Genomic DNA, 22,076 nt, shown 5'->3' with positions numbered 1-22,076 from the left:
CCTTATTTCATAGTCTATCAGAGCAAGAGGCAGGGAGATTGAGGGCTGTACTTCATCTTCCCCAGGGAATGTTGGGACCAACCAGAGAAGAGTGAAAGGCCCCAAAAATGTTCTTTGGAAGGATCCCAAACCACATGTTGAGAAATATCCCCTAATTTCATGATACTAATGTATGGCAGAGAAAGACTTGTCCTTCCTGGAGGGTGAAAGCCACTCTATTCTATTATGTGAGGAGAGCTGGTGGAGAGATTGGGCCAGAACTAATCAGCTCATATAGGAACAGAATGTTCCTGGAAAGTCCAGGAAAGGAAGGCTCAGCCCTTCTCATTGCCCAGAGATCAGTATTGGCTAAGATCGGCACGCTATGTGATGGAGACACACATTCACTAGCTACCACTGCACGGTCACAGACACCTGTAATTCCGTACTTGTCCCTTCTTCCTCCCACCTCCTCCGATTCCCATTCACCCCATCCTTTTGCTACCATCCCCTGCCCCTTCACACTTCCCACAAAACCCCACTCTGCTCTACTCCCTGACAGACTGACCCCTCCTCCAAATCCCCAAACTGCTCTGTCCACCTCTTAAAGTTTACCCTGCCCGTCTCTTCCCCTCTCTCATCTGCTCTTAACCTCCTCTACTAAGAGTTCCAAGAGCCACAGGAATGAGCTGTGGATGGGGGCAGGTGTCACTTCTGTAAGGGCTACCCTCCTCCAAGTACGCTCTCCATTTTCACCCGGTTCTAGTCCTAATAGTCTGAGGCATTGAGAAAACAAGGCAGCCTGCAGTAAAATGGAGCCTATCAGGGCTTGGCAGGAAAGGGCTGCCAAAGATGGAAAAATTGCTGCCCTGCCTCTGCTCCCCTGCTCTACAGACCCTTCCCTGCCATCCCACAGCCAGCACAGTTTCAACCTGATAACAATAATTATGGTATCTGTTAAGCACTTACTATGCACCAGGCAGTATACTAAGCTCTGGGATTGATACAAGCAATCCAGTTGGATACAGTCCCTGTCCCACATGGGGCTCACAGTCTCAATCTCCATTTTACAGATGAGGTAACTGAGACCCACCGAAGTGAAGTGACTTGCCCATGGTCACACAGCAGACAGGTGGCAGAGCCAGGATCAGAACTCATGACCTTCTGACTCCCAGGCCTGCGCTCTAGCCACTAAGCCAAGCTGCCTCCATGGACATGGAGAAGGAGACAGTAGGGCTACTAGTTGATGGTACTCCTCTCTGGAGTTTTGTTCTGGAGGAGACTCTGAGGTCTTAGCACTTAGGCGTTAGCAATCTTAGGGTTAATTTCCCCGATTCCACCAAATATTGAGAATCTCTCTCCCTCCCTTCAGGCTCGTGTCTCCTCCTGCCTTCAAGACATCTCCATCTAGATGTCTGCCCTCCATCTAAAACTCAATATGTCCAAGACTGAATTCCTTATCTTCCCTCCCAAACCCTGCCCTCTCCCTGACTTTCCCATCACTGTAGACGACACTACCATCCTTCCCGTCTCACAAGCCTGCAATCTTGGTACCATCCTCGACTCTGCTCTCTCGTTCACCCCTCACATCCAATCCGTCACCAAAGCCTGCCGGTCTCACCTCCGCAACATCGCCAAGATTCGCCCTTTCCTCTCCATCCAAACCGCTACCCTGCAGGTTCAATCTCTCATCCTATCCCTACTGGATTACTGCATCAGCCTCCTCTCTGATCTCCCATCCTCCTGTCTCTCCCCACTTCAGTCTATACTTCATGTTGCTGCCTGGATCATCTTTGTGCAGAAATTCTCTGGGCATGTTACTCCCCTCCTCAAAAATCTCCAGTGGCTACCAGTCAACCTATGCATCAGGCAAAAACTCCTCACCTTCGGCTTCAAGGCTCTCCATCACTTCGCCCCCTCCTACCTCACCTCCCTTCTTTCCTTCTACAGCCCAGCCCGCACCCTCTGCTCCTCTGCCGCTAACCTCCTCACTGGGCCTCGTTCTTGCCTGTCCCACCGTCGAATCCCGGCCCATGTCCTCCCCCTGGCCTGGAATGCCCTCCCTCCGCACATCCGCCAAGCTAGCTCTCTTCCTCCCTTCAAAACCCTACTGAGAGCTCAACTCCTCCAGGAGGCCTTCCCAGACTGAGCCCCCTCCTTCCTCTCCCCCACTCCTTCCTCTCCCCCTCCCCATCCCCCCTGCCCTCCCTCCTTCCCCTCCTCAAAGCACCTGTATACATGTTCGTACAGATTTATTACTCTATTTTACTTGTACATATTTACTATTCTATGTATTTTATTTTGTTAATATGTTTTGTTTCATTGTCTGTCTCCCCCTTCTAGGCTGTGAGCCCATTTCTGGGTAGGGACTGTCTCTATATGTTGCCAACTTGTACTTCCTAAGCGCTTAGTACAGTGCTCTGAACACAGTAAGTGCTCAATAAATACGATTGAATGAATGAATGAATAGTATCTGTGTTCTCTTAAAACATGGACCATGGCACCCAGGAGGAATTAGAAATAGAAGCAGTAGATGGAATTATTAAGCTCATTGTGGGCAGGGAATGTGTCTGTTTATTGTTATATTGTACTCTCCCAAGCTCTTACTGCAGTGCTCTGCACACAGTAAGCGCTCAAGAAATAAGATTGACTGGATGACTAATCTAGAGGTCATGGGTTCTAAATCTGGCTCCGCCACTTATCAGCTGTGTGACTTTGGGCAAGTCACTTAACCTCTCTATGCCTCAGTTACCTCATCTGTAAAATGGGATTAAGACTGTGAGCCCCACTTGGGACAACCTGATCACCTTGCATGCCCCCAGCACTTAGAACAGTGATTTGCACGTAGTAAGTGCTTAACAAATACCATTATTATTATTATTATTAATTCAATAATTAAATTTATTTAATATATTTTTCTAATCCAGCAGGGGGCAGTGCTACCCCCAATACACAAACCCAATCAGCTACCGCTTGAGCTTCCCCAAACCAATATCAACAGGACTCGCCCAGTGAAAGCTAGTACGGAATTAAATTTTCTTTTTGTATTTCCTTCTACTAAGTCCTTCACATATTAAGTATTAAAAGGATCAAATGCTTATCACCTGGAATTAATAATAATAATAATAATAATAATGGCATTTATTAAGCGCTTACTATGTGCAAAGCACTGTTCTAAGCGCTGGGGAGGTTACGAGTGATCAGGTTGTCCCTCAGGGGACTCTCAGTCTTAATCCCTATTTTACAGATGAGGTAAGTGAGGCACAGAGAAGTTGTGACTTGCCCAAATAATAATAATAATGGCATTTATTAAGCGCTTACTATGTGCAAAGCACTGTTCTAAGCGCTGGGGAGGTTACAAGGTGATCAGGTTGTCCCACGTGGGGCTCACAGTCTTAATCCCCATTTTACAGATGAGGTAACTGAGGCACAGAGAAGTTAAGTGACTTGCCCAAAGTCACACAGCTGACAATTGGCGGAGCCGGGGTTTGAACCCATGACCTCTGTCTCCAAAGCCTGGGCTCTTTTCCACTGAGCCACGCTGCTTCTTTGGGACTTTGTGCCCAAAGTCACACAGCTGGGCAAAGTCACACAAGTAATGTCACACAAAGTCACACAATTAATGATATCATTGCCTGAGTTCGAGTGAATAAAAACGTGCAAACATAGTGTAGTAATAGTATTTATTTAGCTCCTACTGTGCGCAAAGCACTGTTACTAAGTATTGGGACATGGATACATGGATGAGATAGAGACACAGTCCCTGGGCTCATAATCTAGAATAATGGAGGGGTGTGGCAATAGACATACAAAGAAAGATAAAACAAAAATTTTAAAGGCAGGATGACAATGAATGTGACAGCAGTAAGGTACTGTGGTTGGCTCAGACGGTCACAAAAGTCAGAGCCACAGCTACAGCGGTTGCCTTCCCAGTGCTCTTAACTTTGAAAAGATCATACACTGCCAGATTTTGAGTGCTTCATCATCATCATCATTAATCGTATTTATTGAGCGCTTACTGTGTGCAGAGCACTGTACTAAGCACTTGGGAAGTACAAATTGGCAACATATAGAGACAGTCCCTGCCCAACAGTGGGCTCACAGTCTAAAAGTGGGGCTGGAGGAGGGGTGGATGGAAATTCTGGAAGCATGGGAGTGGAGTTGCTTCTTTCCCATGTGGTTAGGTCCTGGAGGTATGGGGTAAGGGTATGACAGGCCTAAGGCCTGGCCTCTATTATGTTTGGCCAAGCCACCATTAGCTCTAAGCAGGCACAGCTTGTACACCACTATCTCTCTGTCAGCGGGTGTTGTTGAAGACCTCTGCTGCAGCTGCTGACCCTGATGAGCTACAGACCCTGAAGGCACCCAAGGAAGTGGTATTCATCCATGCCCCTGAGCTAATGAAGAGAGTAAGGTAGGACTGAGCAATTAAAATTACTGAGACGGGCCTGATTCTGTGAGTCCATTGCTGGGTAGGGATTGTCCCTATCTGTTGCCAAATTGTACTTTCCAAGTGCTTAGTACAGTGCTCTGCACACAGTAAGCGCTCAATAAATATGATTGAATGAATGCATGAATCTTGTTTTTCTCCTAGCTCTGCCTTAAGGAACATATTTCAAATTTGAATTTGCTGGGGACTGTAGCCCTCAGCTGTAGCTCAGGAATCCAGAGATGACTCTGTTCCTCTCAGATTTCCTGTGAGTAACAAATAGCTCAATCAGATAATGCAGCTGAGCCCTGCAGCTTTCTTCCCCTGGTCAGTGAAATGCTGTTGGAGAAGCAGAATCAGTAGAATGTCTTTTGAGGCAAACTAATGGGAGGTTAAGAGGTTTCAAAGATTTTGCCTGGTCTTAATGGTTCTTACGGTATCCAATTCACCAGCCAAATAACACCAGGTGAATCTGACCTAGAACTGTTTGCCCTGATTTCACATGGTCAGGATGGAAGGAACTGGCCCAAGGCTCTGAAGACTGGGATTTTTTTTTTTTCTGTGAGAGCGATTCCTAGTACAGGTCTCCTGATTAGCTGAAGAATCCATCAGATTGCCAGGCATTGCCTGTGGTGGGGAGGTGAGGGGAGACACTGCACCCTATGTCATTGCCACCACTTTTCCAAGACTCTCTGGGATCCGTGTACCAGGAAACCCTGCAAGGGGGCATCTGAGGGTGGGCAAATGGCTGGAGAGGCCCAGAAAAATGCCAGGAATGCTTTCTGCTCTGCCAGGCAGCTTTACTAGTCTGAGGGAAGCAGAGCAAGATCAGTGATGTAACTAGCGCAGCACAGCAAAATCTCTGCTATTAGTGGGTAGGCAGAATTGGGCCGAGATTAATTTTCAATGGAACAATTCCTGAACCGTGACTATTTAAACTAGTCCATCCCAGGTTAGAGCAATTATGATGCTCATTTCTTCCAAGGTGCGCCAAGCACCACCCAGATTAAGATCCCACCTCTCCCCCTTCAAGCCCCAGGGACCAGCTGGCAATCGTTTAAAGGCCCTGGAGCAGGAATAGAAGGAGAGGAGCAGAACTTCAGTAGTCCTGCCATGCATATCTCCACATCCTTTTAACACTTCCTGTAGAGCGACTGGGCCTAATTCAAGTGCACACAAGCACAGCCATTGCAAGGGGCCTAATGGTGAAGAATGCGGGAGGTGAGGGGCATAGAAGAAGGCTCTGGTTTCCTTTGTAGCGGTCATGATACTGGTCAGACTAACCCCCAAGTCCATTCACCATTTAGTACTGGATAGCTTTGAGGTTTTAGAGAACTTGAAAAAGAAATGAACAGAAGAGAAAAAACGGGTCGATTGTCAGGTTGTTTTTACTGTGAGCAAATTCCAAGACAGTAGGAAAACAAGCTCTGCAAACAACTATTTGACAGTCTATAGCACTACCTGGTATCAAGGGCAGATGTGGCTGAGTGAGTACCTCCCTTCCTTTCTAATTAGATCATGATAAGTCAGTATAGAAAGGCAGTGCGCTTTTGTGGGAAGAGAATGGGTCTGGGAATCAGAGAATGTGGATTCTAGTCCCAGTTCTGCCTCTGACCCACTGTGTGACCCTGGGCAAGTGACCTAACTTCTCTGGACCTCAGTTTCCTCCTGTTTCTCCTTATCTCTTAAGGATTTTATAAAAGCAATATAAGGTAATGTGGCATAACGGAAAGCAGACAGGACTGGATATCAGGAGACCAGGTTTCCAGTCTTGGCTACACCTCTTACCTGCTGTGTGATCTTAGGTAAATCATTCAACCTCTCTGCACCTCAGTTACCTTACTGGTAAAATGGAGATAAAATACCTGTTCTCCAGCCCTCTTAAGCAGTGAAACCCACGTAGGACTGAGTAGGTAAGTAATAAATGTCATCCTTAAAGTGTTTTGGAAAACAATTAATATGTGGTACAAATTCAAGGTATCATATGACTATACTCGATACCCAAAGGTAGAATCTCAGAAAACAACCATCGTGACTTTAGGTGCTGTTGATCCTATCTGAAATCTATCAAACTGCCTTACATATAATAATAATATTAATTATGATATTTGTTAAGCGACTACTACGTGCCAGGCACTGTACTAAGTGCTAAATAAATAATCATGGTATTTGTTAAGTGCTTAACTGTGTGCCGACACTGTACTAAGTGCTGTGGTGGATACAAGCACATCAGTTTGGACACAGTCCCTTTCCCACATGGTGCTCACAATCTCAATCACCATTTTACAGCTGAGGTAACTGAGGCCCAGAGAAGTGAAGTGATTTGCCCAGGGTCACACAGCGGACCTCCTAACTTCCAGGTCTGTGCTCCATGCACCGAGGTTACCGAAGCTATTTAATGGAAGGGCCCCAATCAAAGAAGTAATCAGAACACAGTCTGAGGCATCTCTCCCAAAGTAGATCCTGGAGTTGGGAGACAGGGGAGACATCTCGTCCCATTGATTGTTTCATTTTGTTTTTGGCTGTCAGCATCAAACCACTGATGTTCTCTGGGTTCCTCTTTGTCATTTTAATGCTGTTGAGTCATCATGTCCCTGACTGGTGCCTTGCTTCCAAGTGTCAGCTTGGGCCGAAATTGGCAGCAGAGGGAAAATAACAAGCGGGGCATAGTAACTGGAAGTGCCTCGGAATGCTCAGGAAGCTGTACCATGTTGGGTAGTGGCTCGCTAGGATTGTCAAAGACTCAGGATCGACTGCAAGCTGGGGAGCTAGCAGACCGAGGAATGGGGAGTGGCAGGAACCATAGAAGAAAAAGGGGCAGGACTGATGATTATTAACTTAAAAATACAGGAGCTCAGAGGCTGGCAGAAACAGGGGCTGTGAGTAGGCCAAGAGCTCTGCAATTATCCCGTAGCAGTTTCAGAAGAGATTGTTCTTCATCCCTTTCTCTTTACTAGCCCTACCACTGACTTTCCCATACATTCATGGCGTGGAAAAATGTTTGAAATCAGATCAGAGCTCCTTACTCCCTTTCCTGGAGATCCCATTTAGGCGGGTGTTCCCTGATTCAGCCATTTTCAAATCCACTATCACATCCCATGATCTCCTTTATCTTTTCTTGCCGGTTCTTTTCATTTCTATTTCCATATGTTAAGTCAAGTGCAGGTTTGTCATCTCCTGTTTTGGCTTGTCAGTTCTTTAACCTGTATCTGAAGCATGTAGTGTAGAACCAGGTCATCCATACCATACTGAACTCTGCCTCAGCATAGAATGAACCCAAGCAATCGGACTAGTCCCAGAACTGCCCAAATTGGGATGACTCAGATAGGCTGGACTGAGTCCACCCTATTCCTATTCATCCCTCTGCAGCTTCTACCTTCACTGCTATGGCTGGGCCAGAACAGAACAGAACAAAAATATTCGCTGAGGATGGATGGATGAAGAGAACCATGCCCGGGACATCAGCCTCCCTGCATTCACCTTGATATCAAAGTTCTGAGGGCTCGCCTCAGTTTCTGTTGCAGCTTTTGAAGGTTTTGGGCATTTGGGACCAGCTCAGTAAACAAAAAGAGAAACCACCAGACACACTCTTTAAAATGGGACAGAAAGACCCTTAAGTCTATGACTCAGCTGGATTTCTAATCACTGACTCCTTGGAGACTTTTACCTGCCAAAGTCCTAAGTGTAACATGATGATGGTCAACACTTTCCCAGAAGCGATTCACTGCCACATGGACTAAAAGGGCAGCCCTCGTCAGAACTTATTTATCCACTCAAGAGGCCCCACGGTCACGTGAGACCGTGAGATCCACTTGGAAGAATGGCCACAATGCGCATCTGCTGGATTCATTCAGGAAAAACGTAGGAACTACCAGGCGCCATAAAGGACCAACAGCACTTCGTTCTGGGGACAAATCTGTGACAAAAGCAGTGTGGCATATTAGAAAGACCACAGGCTTGGGAAACAGAGGATCTGAGGTCTAATCCCAGCTCTATCACTTGTCTGCTGTATGACCTTGGGCAAGTCACTTCTCCGGGCCTCACTTACCTCATCTGTAAAATGGAGATTAAAACTGTGGGACATGGACTGTGTCCAACCTGATTATCTTATATCTACCTCAGGATTTCCCCTCCAGTACTCTACCAGTCTCGACTACAGGAAGGGGAGTCAAGCAGAGGCCTGTCAATTCCATTCATTCCATTCCTAGCTTGCCCTGTGGCTAGCAAGTGGAAGGCAATCTGCTACAAGTTAAAACTCACCTGTGCTGAGCAACAGTTTCATGGGAGAGAGTCAAGGGATGAGTCAAATTTACTGTGTGGAAGGAGGCAATGGTAAACCATTTCCATATTTTTACCAAGAAAACTCTGTGGATACACTACCAGATCAGTTGTTGATGGAGGCAGGGTGTTCTGGGAGAGATGTGTCCATGCCATCGCTATGGGTCAGAGACGACTTGACAGCATAAGACAGGACAAGACCTGAGGATTTAGTACAGTACCTGGCATAATAAGCACTTAACAAATACCATAAAAAAGCAGATGATACTTTTAAAATGCTTGCAGGCTGTGGTACAAAATACCTCTTCCATTTTGCAGTCAGTACACCCATAATGCTCATATTCAGTACACATTTTGGACAGAATATTATTGGAGAATTAGGAAATGTTCTTCTGACAATTGATGGACGGTGAAGCAAAGTCAGAAGAAACAAACGTGCTTTGACATTCGACAAGGAAGGCGTAAGTTTTTTTTTCTCTGTGGTATTTGTTAAGTGCTCACTACATGGCAGGCACTGTACTAAGTGCTGGGGTAATAATAATAGTAATAATAATTATGATGGTATTAAGCGCTTACTATGTGCAAAGCACTGTTCTAAGCGCTGGGTAGGTTACAAGGTGATCGGGTTGTTCCATGGGGGGCTCACAGTTTTAATCCCCATTTTTACAGATGAGGTAACTGAGGCACAGAGAAGTGAAGTGACTTGCCCAAAGTCACACAGCTGACAGTTGGCAGTGCCAGAATTTGAACCCATGATCTCTGGCTCCAAAGCTCATGCTCTTTCCACTGAGCCACGCTGGTTACAAAATAGTCCCTATTGCACACAGGGCTCACACTCTAAATAGGGGGGAGAACAGGTGTTTAATCCCCATTTCACAGATAAAGAAAATGAAGCACTGAGAATTTAAGTAATGTTTCCTAAGTCAACAGCAGGCAAGGGACAGAGCCAGGATTCGAACCTCTCCTGACTCCTTGGCCTATCTTCTTTCCATCAAGCCACACTTGCTTCTCTGATCACAAGGACACAACCAGAATTATCTGTGGACAGACTATTGCTCTAATTTATCAAACATTATTATCTGCTCATTCTGAGAGTGTCTGTTAATCATTAAACTTCAGCCCTCCATATAGTCTAACAGCCTGAGATAAAAATCCTGCCAAAATGAATTTTCCTTTCCTCCCAATAATTCCTTCTTAAGTAGGCTGAGATTATGATTTGACATGTGATGTCTAAAAATGTCCAATACTGGGAGGCATTCATTCATTTAATAGTCTTTATTGTAAACCCCCTGGGCCCTGAGCATCAAACCGACTGCTATAACATGTTACACAAAAGGAGACAAAATATGGTAGTGGCTCACAAAGGCCTAATGATCTATTATATTGTATAAGAGGAGCACAGATAGGAAACCTATAAATGATGAGACCTGGCACTCAAAGGGCTAAGGTCACTTAACCTCCCTTCACAACTTTCATGGAGTAGCTGCCCCTTGCCTCCTGCCACAATAATAATAATAAAATTATGGAATTTGTTGAGCACTTACTCTGTGTTCTAAGCACTGGGGTAGATACAAGGTAATCAGGTTGGACACAGTCCCTGTCACACATGGGGCTCACAGTCTCGATCCTCATTTACAGATGAGGAAATTAAAGTACAGAGAAGTTAAATGACTTGCCCAGGGTCACACAGCAGACAAGTGGCGGAGCCAGGATTAGAACCCACGACTTCTGACTCCCAAGACTGTGCTCTTGACACTGCATTCCCCCGACGGCTGGGTTTGCTCCTCTGCCGGTCTCCCTGTTGTAGCTGTAGTTTCCGTGAGGGCTGAGGATGCTGTTGTTCATGCTGAACCAAAAGCAGTCAGTTTGCCATGGGACTGGGTGTGCCTTTTGAGGTGTGGGTTCCTGCCTTCCCGTGATTTTTATCTGATGCACTGCCGTGGCTTTCTCTCTTTATTCTGTGTACGGGAGATCACAGGCCCATGTTGTTTAGCTCTAATTTTTGCTTAACTTTGAGGTAGAAAACAATGCTCTTTTAATTTGTTATTTCCTACTTAATAGAGAAGGACACATTTTTTACTCTCTAGACTTTCAGCTCATTGTGGGCAGGGATTGTGTCTGTTTACTGTTATATTGTACTCTCCCAAATGCTTTGTATAGTGCTCTGCACAAAGTAAGTGCTCAATAAATACAATTGAATGAATGAATGAAGGTCCAGGTCATTCCACTGTGAGGTATGAGCAAGGGAAACAATAATAATGATATAATAATTGTGGTATTTGTTTAGTGCTTACTATGCACCAGGCACTATACTAAACACTGGGATGGATACAAGGAAATCGGGTTGGATAATAATGATGGCATTTATTAAGTGCTTACTATGTGCAAAGCATTGTTCTTAAGTGCTGGGGAGGTTACAAGGTGGTCAGGTTGTCCCAAGGGGGGCTCACAGTCTTCATCCCCATTTTACAGATGAGGTAACTGGGGCACAGAGAAGTTAAGTGACAGACCCAAAGTCACACAGCTGACAATTGACAGAGCCGGGATTGGAACCCCTGACCTCCGACTCCAAAGCCCGTGCTCTTTCCACTGAGCCACGCTGCTTGCAGTCCCTGTCCCACAAGGGCTCACAGTCTCAGTCCCCATTTTACAGATGAAGTAACTGAGGCACAGAGGAGTGAAGTGACTTGCCCAAGGTCACACAGCAGACAAGTGGCGGAGTCAGGATTAGAACCCGTGACCTTCTGACTCCCGGGCCCGTGCTCTATTCAATACACCATGCTGCTTTTCTAAATGGGGTGCAGGCCAACAGCCACTAGCTAGCACAGCACAGAGTGTAGGGTTTGCATCTAGACTGTAAACTCGTTGTGGGCAGGGTATGAGAGGGAGAAGACTTAGTCAGGGAAGACTTCTTAAAGGAGATGTGCCTTCAATAAGGCTTTGAAAGTGGGGAGAATTATTGTCTGTGGCATATGAAGAGGGAAGGTGTTTCAGGCCAGATGCAGGATGATGGTGAGGTAGGTGAAACTGAGGTACAGTGAGTAGGTTGGCACTAAAGGAGCAAAGTGTGTGGGCTGGGTCATTGCAGGAAAGAAGCGAGGTGAGGTGGGAGGGGGCAAGGAGATTGAGTGCTTTGAAGTCGATGGTGAGGAGTTTTATTTTTATGTAGAGTTGGAAGGCAATGCAGTGAAAAATAATAATAATGGTTTTTGTTAAGCACTTACTATGTGCCAAGCATTGTTCTAAATGCTGGGGTAATAATAATAATAATAATGATGGTATTTTTTAAGCACTTACTATGTGCAAATCACTGTTCTAAGTGCTGCGGAGGTTACAAGGTGATCAGGTTGTCCCACGAGGGGCTCACAGTCTTAATCCCCATTTTACAGATGGGGTAAATGAGGTCCATAGAAGTGAAGTGACTTGCCCAAAGTCACACAGCTGACAGTTGGCGAAGCCGGGATTTGAACCCATGACCTCTGACTCCCAAGCCCATGCTCTTTCCACTGAGCCACGCTGCGTTGTCCCACGTGGGGCTCACATCTTTATCCCCATTTTACAGATGAGATAACTGAGGCACAGAGAAGTTAAGTGGCTTGCCCAAGGTCACACAGCAGACAGGTGGTGGAGCCGGGATTAGAACCCACGCCTTCTGACTCCCAAGCCCATGCTCTTGCCACTAAGCCACGCTGCTTGTTGACCTAAGCCTAACGGTGGTTGCAGAAGCAGTGGCTTAGTCTTGACCAGAGACAGATTCACCAGCTGGCAACACTTTGTGTGCCACTCTCTGCTGTTGTTCTTATTTTACAAAATTTTCTCTGCTTGTTCCATGGTGATCTAACCCGGGAATTCCATTTTTCTCTCCTGCCCCATCAGACCCTTGCTCACAGATACTGATCGTGTAAGCATTTAATCAATCAGTGATGTTTTCCGAGTCCCCTACTTAGCACTTCTCATGTTAAATACACCTGAAGCAAAAGACACGGTCCCCAACTTGCCACCCTCCCCCACATCGTTTTCCTAACAATGTCTTGCACGCATCTCTCCACTTCTCAGATATTTTCAATGGTTGCCCATTCAACTCCACATCAAGCAGAAACTCATGAACATTTGCTTCAAGGTGCTCAATCAGCTTTTTCTCTTTTTTTATGGCATTTGTTAAGCACTGTACTAAGTGCTCGAGTAGATATAAGCTAATCAGGTTGGACACAGTCCATGTCCCACGTAGGGTTCCCAGTCATAATCCCCATTTTGCAGATGAGGTGGCTGAGGCACAGAGAAGTTAAGCGACTTGCCCAAGGTCACGGAGTAGATACTTGGCCGAGCCGGGATTAGTGCCCAGGTCTCTCCATCCTTTTTATCCACTCCCTTCTCACTACGCCCTAGCTCATACTCTTCATTCCTCTCAAGCTAACATATTATGTGTGTCTCTCTCTGTCCTTCCTGATGAAGTGGGAGTCTTCATATCCAACCATCCATATCTCTCCCCATCTTCCAAACCTTTCTTAAATCACATCTCCTCCAGGAGGCACTCCCCAATTAATTTCCAGTCTCCCTAGTTTATATCATCCCAAATATCACTTCATCACTTCCAAGCTACCTAACCACTTGCCAACTCTGAACCTCCTATAGCATTTAAATATATACCTTACCTCCATTATTAATTAATTAATAGCACATGTACATAGCCCCCTTTCCCTTCTCCTTCCTATTGGTAATTTATTTTAATGTCGTCCCGACTGCTAGACTGTAAGCTCCTTGTATTCATTCATTCGATCATATTTATTGAGCACTTACTGTGTGGAATGCACTGTTCTAAGCCAGGGATCAGGTCTATTAGTTTTAGTGTACTCTCCCAGGCACTTGACACAGTACTTTGCCCAAAGTAGCTGTGCAATAAATACAATTGATTGATTAATTGAATGAATGGATTGTTGTGTTCCCCCAGAGCAAATTCACTGGCAGTTTAAAAATGTCTTCCTAGCATTATCTGACTCACCAGGGAGCAAATGAGAGGGGTGTTTGTAGTTGCTCTTAGTTATTTTTTTATTCCTATTTAAGGGGTGAGGTTGGGTTTGGACAGATGAGGGACCCTTGTTGTGAGTTAGCAGTCTTGTGTGGATCCCTGACAGATGGAAGGCTCAGAGGAGAAACATGCAGCAGGAATAAATCTTGGTTGGCTCAGTTCCTTCAAATGCTAGTTTTGTTCTTAACGTTAGGCCTTTGTTTTATGCAATTTCAGGTGAAAAATGGGTTTTTCTACAGAGAAATTGTCTTCCCCAAATATGCTTTCATGAGGCAGACACAGACCTCATTTCAGTTTTTAGGCTTTGTAAAAGTTTCCTCAGTCTACCTAGGTGAAGTTGGGTAAAAAAATTGACAAGGATGGCTTCAACTATAATCTCTACACTAATGATACCCAAATCTACATCTCTGCCCCTGCTCTCTCTCCCTCCCTTCAGGCTCGGGTCTCCTCCTGCTTTCAGGACATCTCCATATGGATGTCTGCCCGCCATCTGAAACTCAATATGCCCAAGACTGAACACCTTATCTTCCTTCCCAAACCTGCCCTCTCCCTGACTTTCCCGTCACTGTAGACAGCACAACCATCCTTCCCATCTCACAAGCTCACAACCTTGTTGTCATCCTTGACTCTGCTCTCTCGTTCACCCCTCACATCCAATCTGTCACCAAAACCTGTCAGTCTCACCTCCGCAACATTGCCAAGATATGCCCTTTCCTCTCCATCCAAACCGCTACCTTGCTGGTTCAGTCTCTCACCCTATCCCTACTGGATTACTGCATCAGCCTCCTCTCTGATCTCCCATCCTCCTGTCTCGCCCCACTTCAGTCTATACTTCACGATGCTGCCCAGATCATCTCTGTGCAGAAACACTCTGGGCATGTTACTTCCCTCCTCAAAAATCTCCAGTGGCTGCCAGTCAACCTATGCATCAAGCTAAAACTCCTCACTCTCGGCTTCAAGGCTGTCCATCACCTCACCCACTCCTACCTCACCTCCCTTCTCTCCTTCTACAGCCCAGCCCACACCCTCCGTTCCTCTGCCGCTAACCTCCTCACTGTACTTCGTTCTCGCCTGCCCTGCCATCGGCCCCTGGCCCACATCCTCCCCCTGGCCTGGAATGCCCTCCCTCTGCACATCCGCCAAGCTAGCTCTCTTCCTCCCTTCAAAGCCCTACTGAGAGCTCACCTCCTCCAGGAAGCCTTCCCAGACTGAGCCCACTTTTTCCTCTCCTCCTGCCATCCCTCCTGCCCTACCTCCTTCCCCTCCCCACAGCACCTATATATATGTTTGTACAGATTTATTACTCTATTTATTTTACTTGTACATATTTACTATTCTATTTATTTTGTTAATGATGTCTATCTAGCTTTATTTTTATTTATTCTGGTGACTTGACACCTGTCCACATGTTTTGTTTTGTTGACTGTCTCCCCCTTCAAGACTGTGAGCCCATTTTTGGGTAGGGACCGTCCCTATATGTTGCCAACTTGTACCTCCCAAGCGCTTAGTACAGTGCTCTTGCACACAGTAAGCACTCAATAAATACGATTGAATGAATGAATGAATTTGGGACAAGTAGCAGAAAGAAATTTTGTCCATTGGAAAGCAGAGAAAAGCCTAGAGAAAGTCAGAGACAAATCCCAGACTAACCGTTTGTTAGCACAGCTGGAGGAGCTGAAAGACCAATCACCCAAAACCCACACACAGTGATGATAAGATTGTTTTGGTGGGAAGGAGCCCTTTGGGATAATCTGGGGTTTGTGGTTTTGTGATAATAGGAACAGAAATAAAAAGCCAAAGAGGGTGGTCTTTACACTCATGGATGACAAATCCAGGCCCTAAAAACGTTTCTAACTGTATAAAATGTAATTCATTTTTACAAACTGTCACATTCAAAACATCAACTCTATGTAAAGTAAAGGTTCCATTCAAATGAATAACTAGATCAAAATAACTAATCCCACCTCTGCCACTTGTCTGCTGTGTGAGCTTGGGCAAATCACTTAACTTCTCTGTGCCTCAAGTACCTCATCTGTAAAATGGGACTATAAGCCTCATGTGTGTGGAACATGAACTGTTACCAACAGGATTAGTTTGTATCTATCCCAGCTCTTAGTACAGTTCCTGGCACATAATCAGTCAATTGATGGTATTTATTGAACACTTACTATGTGCAAAGCACTGCACTAAATGATTGGAAGAGTACAACAGAATTAGCATAGTAAGTACTTAACAAATACCACTGGAAACAAATAAAACAGAATGTCCCCAAGTACCCAACTCTCGGCTCATGGAAACCCACATGTGTGAGCAAATGGAGCAATTTTGTTAATGGCAGGGACAGCCCTGAGAAAATATCATTCAGTAATAATAGTAATAATGGTATTTGTTAAGCGCTTACTATGTACTTAGAACACTAAGTGCTGGGCACTGTTCTAAGTGCTCAGGCACTACTGGTTTAGCCCCATGTTCTCAGAACTGCCAATACCTCACAGACCACAGGAGTACACTAAACGGCCCAAGGTGATATATTACTTACCTATACAAGTGCAGTGTGTTAATGAACTGATCCTCCAAGATTTCATAATTGGAAACGGTGTCTGATTCAGTGATATCTTGACCATTTTTATACCAAGTTATCTCTGGTTTGGGGTGCCCTGAAAAGTGGGGAAAAGATATGCAATTTACTTTTGACAACGATTTTAGGAAATACTGAAAAATCCACGGAGAGTGTGTCAGTGGAGAGGGTGGTGCTAGCAGTTTTAATCTTATTTTTTTAAATTAATGATCCTTAAAAAGCATTGACTCACAGATGAATCCATATTTAATCGAGATTTCTGGGGTGGAAGCAATGAGACCAGACTAACTAAACTGGTTTAACAGAGATCATTTTCCTCCAGGGGAAGCAGGGCTGAGAATGTAAGGTGGCCTGGATAAATGCCATGCTGTCTGTTTTTATGAAATCCCGGACATTCCCCAACACCTTCCACCTTCAGCAGGATGGGCACAAGAAAAGATTCTGCACTCTTGGGAGGGGTAGCTTAGTGAATCTGATGAAATACTGGGGATTACACTTCCTGTTTGTGTGAAAATAGCATCCTCCCTTTGGAGTTCCTCCTCATTCATCACATTATTGGATAAGTAGGGCTTGTCCCCTGAAAAGCCCCAGGGGATTTTACTAACCACATTTATGTAAAGTCTGTGGAAAAAATAGTAGAATTATCCTGTTTGCTGTTCCTTGTTTTTACTTTTTAACATCTCAACCTGGTGGATTTAATCACATTGCATCTTTTATGTTTGTTTCTTGTCTTTGCTTTTCCTCTGGCATTAAGGAAGGAGAAAAGAACCCCACCATTCTCTAAACTTTTATTAAGCCATTCACATGCTGCAAAAATCGACCAAAAGGGTAAGGGCACAGTAGGATCTGTTACTGCTGTTGAGATCTCAGAAATAGTCTGTTCTGCCTACCATGCTACCTACCAGAGAAACAGCATGACCCAGTGGATAGAACACGGGCCCAGGAGTCAGAAGGACCTGGGTTCTAATCCCAGCTCTGCCACTTGTCTGCTGTGTGATCTTGGGCAAGCCACTTACCTTCTCTGGGCCTCAGTTACCTCATGGCACTTAATGGCACTTAAAACTGTGAAACCCTTGTGGGACAAGGACTGTCCAACCTAATTAGCTTGTGTCTACCCCAACAATTAGAAAAGTGCTTGGCACACAGTAAGCACTTAATAAGTACGGTGATTATTATTATTAATATTATCACCAGATGTCTTGCAGTGGATGCCCCTGGGCTCAGGCTGACTAGTGAGAGGATGGGAATGGCAAAGGGCAAACCACCCCTACTACTACAAAAACAACTTGAGCACTTGTCCTATTGGAAGTAGGATATAACTTTCCTCTCTTAACCTTTGATGTTCAAACAGCAGAATGACAAAGGACCAGACAAGGTGTAATGTTATATTTTCATCAACAAAGAGTTCTGTAGGTGCTCTACACCCAGAAAATGCTCAACAACTACTGAATGACCAAAACAGAAAGTGCAGTAGAGAAGATGAGGCAGATTCAACGTTTTGAAAAGGAACAGCTGACACAGTGTCGTAATCCCACTGGATCATGTATCCTGGGAATTTTTGCTTCTTAGGTTAAGGTCATGATCCTAGATGCTTCAGGGCCGTAAAAGGGGAAGTATGGAAAGAGGGCAGTGACCTAACCAGATTAAGAAGCAAAGTGGACGCGTACAGTGTGGACTGGACAGTAGGCCTCAATAAGGTGCATGAAGTCACTCTTGGCCTCTCTCTGTGCCTCATTCATTTTGGGTTTCCGTTTAACTCATCCCTCTTGGCAGCTGCTTGGTTACCATTCTGCATATCTTGGGAATGAGCTTTGGCAGCTCAATTGCATTTCTGTTTTCCTTCTCCTTCAGGTTGGAGCTTCAACAGTTGATCTGCTGAGTGAGGAGCAGGCAGGCCGGAAGGAAGTAAAATGATAGCAAAAGGTCACCAATGACCTCCTTCTTGCCAAATCTACCGGACTAACAGACTCCCAATCTTCCTTGACCTCTTGGATGCTTTGACACTGTAGGCCCCTCCACTCTTCTGTAAATACTATCTAACATTGGTTTTTTTGACACAGTTCTCTCCTGGTCCTCCTTTTACCTCTCTGGCCCATTCTTTTTAGGCCCTTTCACTGATTCTTCCTCTACCTCCCACTCTCTAAATGTGAGTGCCCCTCTGGGTGTCCATCTCTTCTCAATTTACACTGGAGATCATCTGCTTTCACAGCTTCCAACTACCACCTCTATGTGGATGACTTCCAAATCTACATAACTAGCCTCAATGTCTCTCCTTTTCTGCAATCTCACAATCTCATTTCTCTCCTTCCCTCCAGAACATTTCTTCATAGATGTCCCATTGCACTCAAGCTTAGCGTACCCAAAACTGAACTCAGCTCCCCTCCAAATCTTCTCCTCCACCTAACGTTCAATCAGTCAATCAATGGTATTTGTTGAGTGCTTTCTATGTGCAAAGTACTGTACAAAGCACTTGGGAAAGTACAATATAACAGAGGTAACAGACACATTCCCTGCCTACAGTGATCTTACAGCATGGAGGGGGTGACAAACATTAATATAAATAAATAATTTGTAATATATAATTTAAAGATATGTTCATAAGTCCTGTGGAGTTGAGGGTGAGGCAAATATCAAATGCCCAAAGGTCACAGATCCAAGTGCATAGATGATGCAGAAAGCAGAGGGAGCTGGGGAAAAGAGGGCTTAATAGAAGAAAGCCTCTTGGAGGAGATGTAACCTAATAATGATTTGTAGTTGGGGAGAGCAGTTGTAGTTGTCTGGAAAATATAGAGGGGGAGGAAGTTCCAGGACATTAAACTATGGGAGGACATGGGAGAAGGTCAGTGATGAGATAGACAAGATTCTGCTTAATGTGTAAATGGATGGGCAGCCATTGGAGGTTCTTGAGGGATAAGGAGACATGGACTGGATATTTTCTTAGAAAAATGATCCATGCAGCAGAGTGAAGGAGGGACAGGATGATGGGAAGTCAGCAAGGAAGCAGATGCAACAGTGAAGGTGGGATAGGATAAGTGTTTGAATCAGCATGGTATTTTTAAATGGAGAGGAAAGGAAGGATTTTAACAATGTTGTGAAGGTAGAAATGACAGGATTTGGTGACAGACTGAATATGTGTTGGAATGAGAAACATGAGTCAAGGACACTGCCAAGGTTACTGACTTGTGTCATAGAGAGGATAGTGGTATTATCTACAGTGATGGGAAATGCAGTAGAAGGGCAGGGTTTCCCATCACAGTCAGAAAAACACCATCCTGTTTGTTTTGCAAGCCCATAAATGACAAGAGCAACTCAAAGAAGATGCTCGCTGCTCACCCTGATGGAGGAGGTACTGCTGCTGGGCCTCAAGGACCCCAGAGCTGGAGACCACGGGGACCAGGTGGCCTTTAAGAGGGGATGTCCATGAGCCCTGCAATGTCAGTGTGGGGTGTGTGTTTTGTGTATGTCTGTGTGTAGGGGGGTTGGACAAGAAGGCCAACCTTGTTATTTCCAAGCCTTTCTCCATTTCCACATTCCTTCCCGCTGTGTTCACCGCCCCCCTCTGAGCTCCTCAAACACCCTCCTCACCTATCCTCTTTATTGCTTCATTCCCTCCCTGGGAAGCTACTCAATCAATCAATCAATCAATGGCATTTATTAAGTGCTTACTGTGGGCAGTGCACTGTACTAAGCAAAGCAGTTTGAAATAGTGGATAGAGCACAGGCCCGGGAGTCACTTGTCTGCAGTCTGCAGAACAGTGCTTTGCACATAGTAAGTGCTTAATAAATGCCATAAAAAAGTCACAACTTCTTTGAGCCTCAGTTACCTAATCTGTACAATGGGGATTAAGACTGGGAGCCCCATAGCGGGCAGAGACTGTGTCCAACCTGTTTAACTTGTGTCTACCCCAGTGCTTAGAACAGTGCTTGGCACATAGTAAGTGCTTAACAAGTACCATTATTATTATTATTATTTTTACATTATTCATGCATTCATTCAATTGTATTTATGTACCCTACTTAGACTATGAGCCCCATGTGAACAGAGACTGTGTTCAACCTGATTATCTTGTATCTACCCCAGCACTCAGTACAGTGCTTGGCACATAGTAAGAGCTTCAGAAAAGCCACCATTATTATTACTACTCCCCCATTTATCACCAGACCACCCAACACAGAATGAGTAGGGTGGAAATTTTTTATTTGGCTCTGAATACAGATCATTCATTTGAACAAATGTTTTCTTTTGTTTGTTTTTATATAGCAAATATTTGTGACCATACGAAGTAACAATATATTGTATTATTCAGGGGCTGATTATCCAGTCTGTGACCTACACACCCTTTGCTACTTCTGCTTTTCCTTGGCACGTCCCACCAGTTGGTCACTTCACTATTTATGGGGGTCTCTACTGTGGATTGAAAATTGGGAATGATTAAGCAGATTGCTTATATGGGTTGCTTTATGTGAAGAGCTTTGGCAAGAAGGAAATGGAAATCATTGTCTAAAGCGATGGATGTGGATAACTTTGTGAATTTCAATTAGAAACCCAGTTCCTGTCCGCTATCGTCATGGAAAATTGGGAATTGGTTCAATGACAGGGCAAACCGTCCAGGATTATGGTCAGAGAATATGCTTCAAATCACTTCCAAAGAAAAGAGTGATGCAGAGTTTCGATGAAATATGTAATAGGTGTTGTTTGGGGAGAGCTGTTTGGAGGAAAAAAATGCATAAGTAAAATTGTTCAACTATTTCCTCAATTCATTCATTCATTCAATCATGTTTATTGAGCACTGACTGTGTGCAGAGCACTGTACTATTTATTTATATTACTATTCTATTTATTTTATTTTGTTAATATGTTTTGTTTTGTTCTCTGTCTCCCCCTTCTAGACTGTGAGCCCACTGTTGGGTAGGAACCGTCTCTATATGTTGCCAACTTGTACTTCCCAAGCGCTTAGTACAGTGTTCTGCACACAGTAAGTGCTCAATAAATACGATTGATTGATTGATTGCGCTTGGGAAGTACAAGTTGGCAACATATAGAGATGGTCCCTACCCAACAACGGGCTCACAGTCTAGAAGCCTAATGAGAAGCAAGTGGGTCATTTTCTTGACAAAGCTGGAATAATGTGTGTCCAACGCAAAATGCCTTCTTCATTGTAGATTTCAGAAGCAAACTAAAACAGTAATGGTTAGTTACCAGTTATGGTGCAGCAGAGGGTGATGTCCGAGTTTTCTAGAACAGTCTGGGAGGACAGTGTGGACAGAAAGCAAGGGGTACTCCGCACGAGGGATTTGGAATCAGTCATTCTCTCATGCCACAAGAACCTGAAAGAAAACATTGTCTTGGTCATTCCTTTTTCTCACATCGAATTATTCAGATTTACGCAGGCTTCTTTCCAAAATCATTTGAGGTCTCCAGGCCAGGGTCATTGTTCCATCACCCAAAATATAACTGGTGAACCCCATGGCATCCTGTTTATGCTCACTGTAGTCAGGGAATATTGGACTCCCCCAAGCGCTTAGTATAATGCTCTGCACACAATAATAAATCAATAAATGCGACTGAATGAATGCTTCCATTTTGACTGCGACCATGGGCTGCACCACAGACATCATGATGGAAATTACGGTGGAAGCCAGAGGCCAGTGGCACTGAGTATGGCCATGACAGGAGTGGCAGATGGGGAAGCAGCATGGCTTTTTGGAAGGAGCAAGGGCAGGCCAGGGATTCAGGGCACCTGGGTTCTAATCCTGGCTCTGCCACTTGCTTGTTCCTGTGTTGT

General features: G+C 44.8%; 1 protein-coding gene across 1 annotated transcript in view; it reads right to left on the bottom strand.

Moving 5' to 3' along the window:
• The window catches only part of ALPK2 (alpha kinase 2), a 136,094-nt gene that overhangs the window by 103,002 nt on the left and 11,016 nt on the right, over positions 1-22,076 (bottom strand). Inside the window, exons 2-3 of the mRNA XM_038743298.1 lie at positions 21,491-21,618; positions 16,252-16,369 (exon numbers count right to left, since the gene is read on the bottom strand). Coding sequence (XP_038599226.1) covers positions 16,252-16,369; positions 21,491-21,618 — 246 coding nt within the window. The remainder of the gene's footprint in view (positions 1-16,251; positions 16,370-21,490; positions 21,619-22,076) is intronic.

The sequence above is a fragment of the Tachyglossus aculeatus genome, chromosome 3 (assembly GCF_015852505.1).
Source record: "Tachyglossus aculeatus isolate mTacAcu1 chromosome 3, mTacAcu1.pri, whole genome shotgun sequence".
NCBI lineage: Eukaryota > Metazoa > Chordata > Mammalia > Monotremata > Tachyglossidae > Tachyglossus > Tachyglossus aculeatus.
The sequence above is the reverse complement of the archived record's forward strand: the minus strand, read 5'-3'. Positions and strand labels throughout refer to the sequence as shown.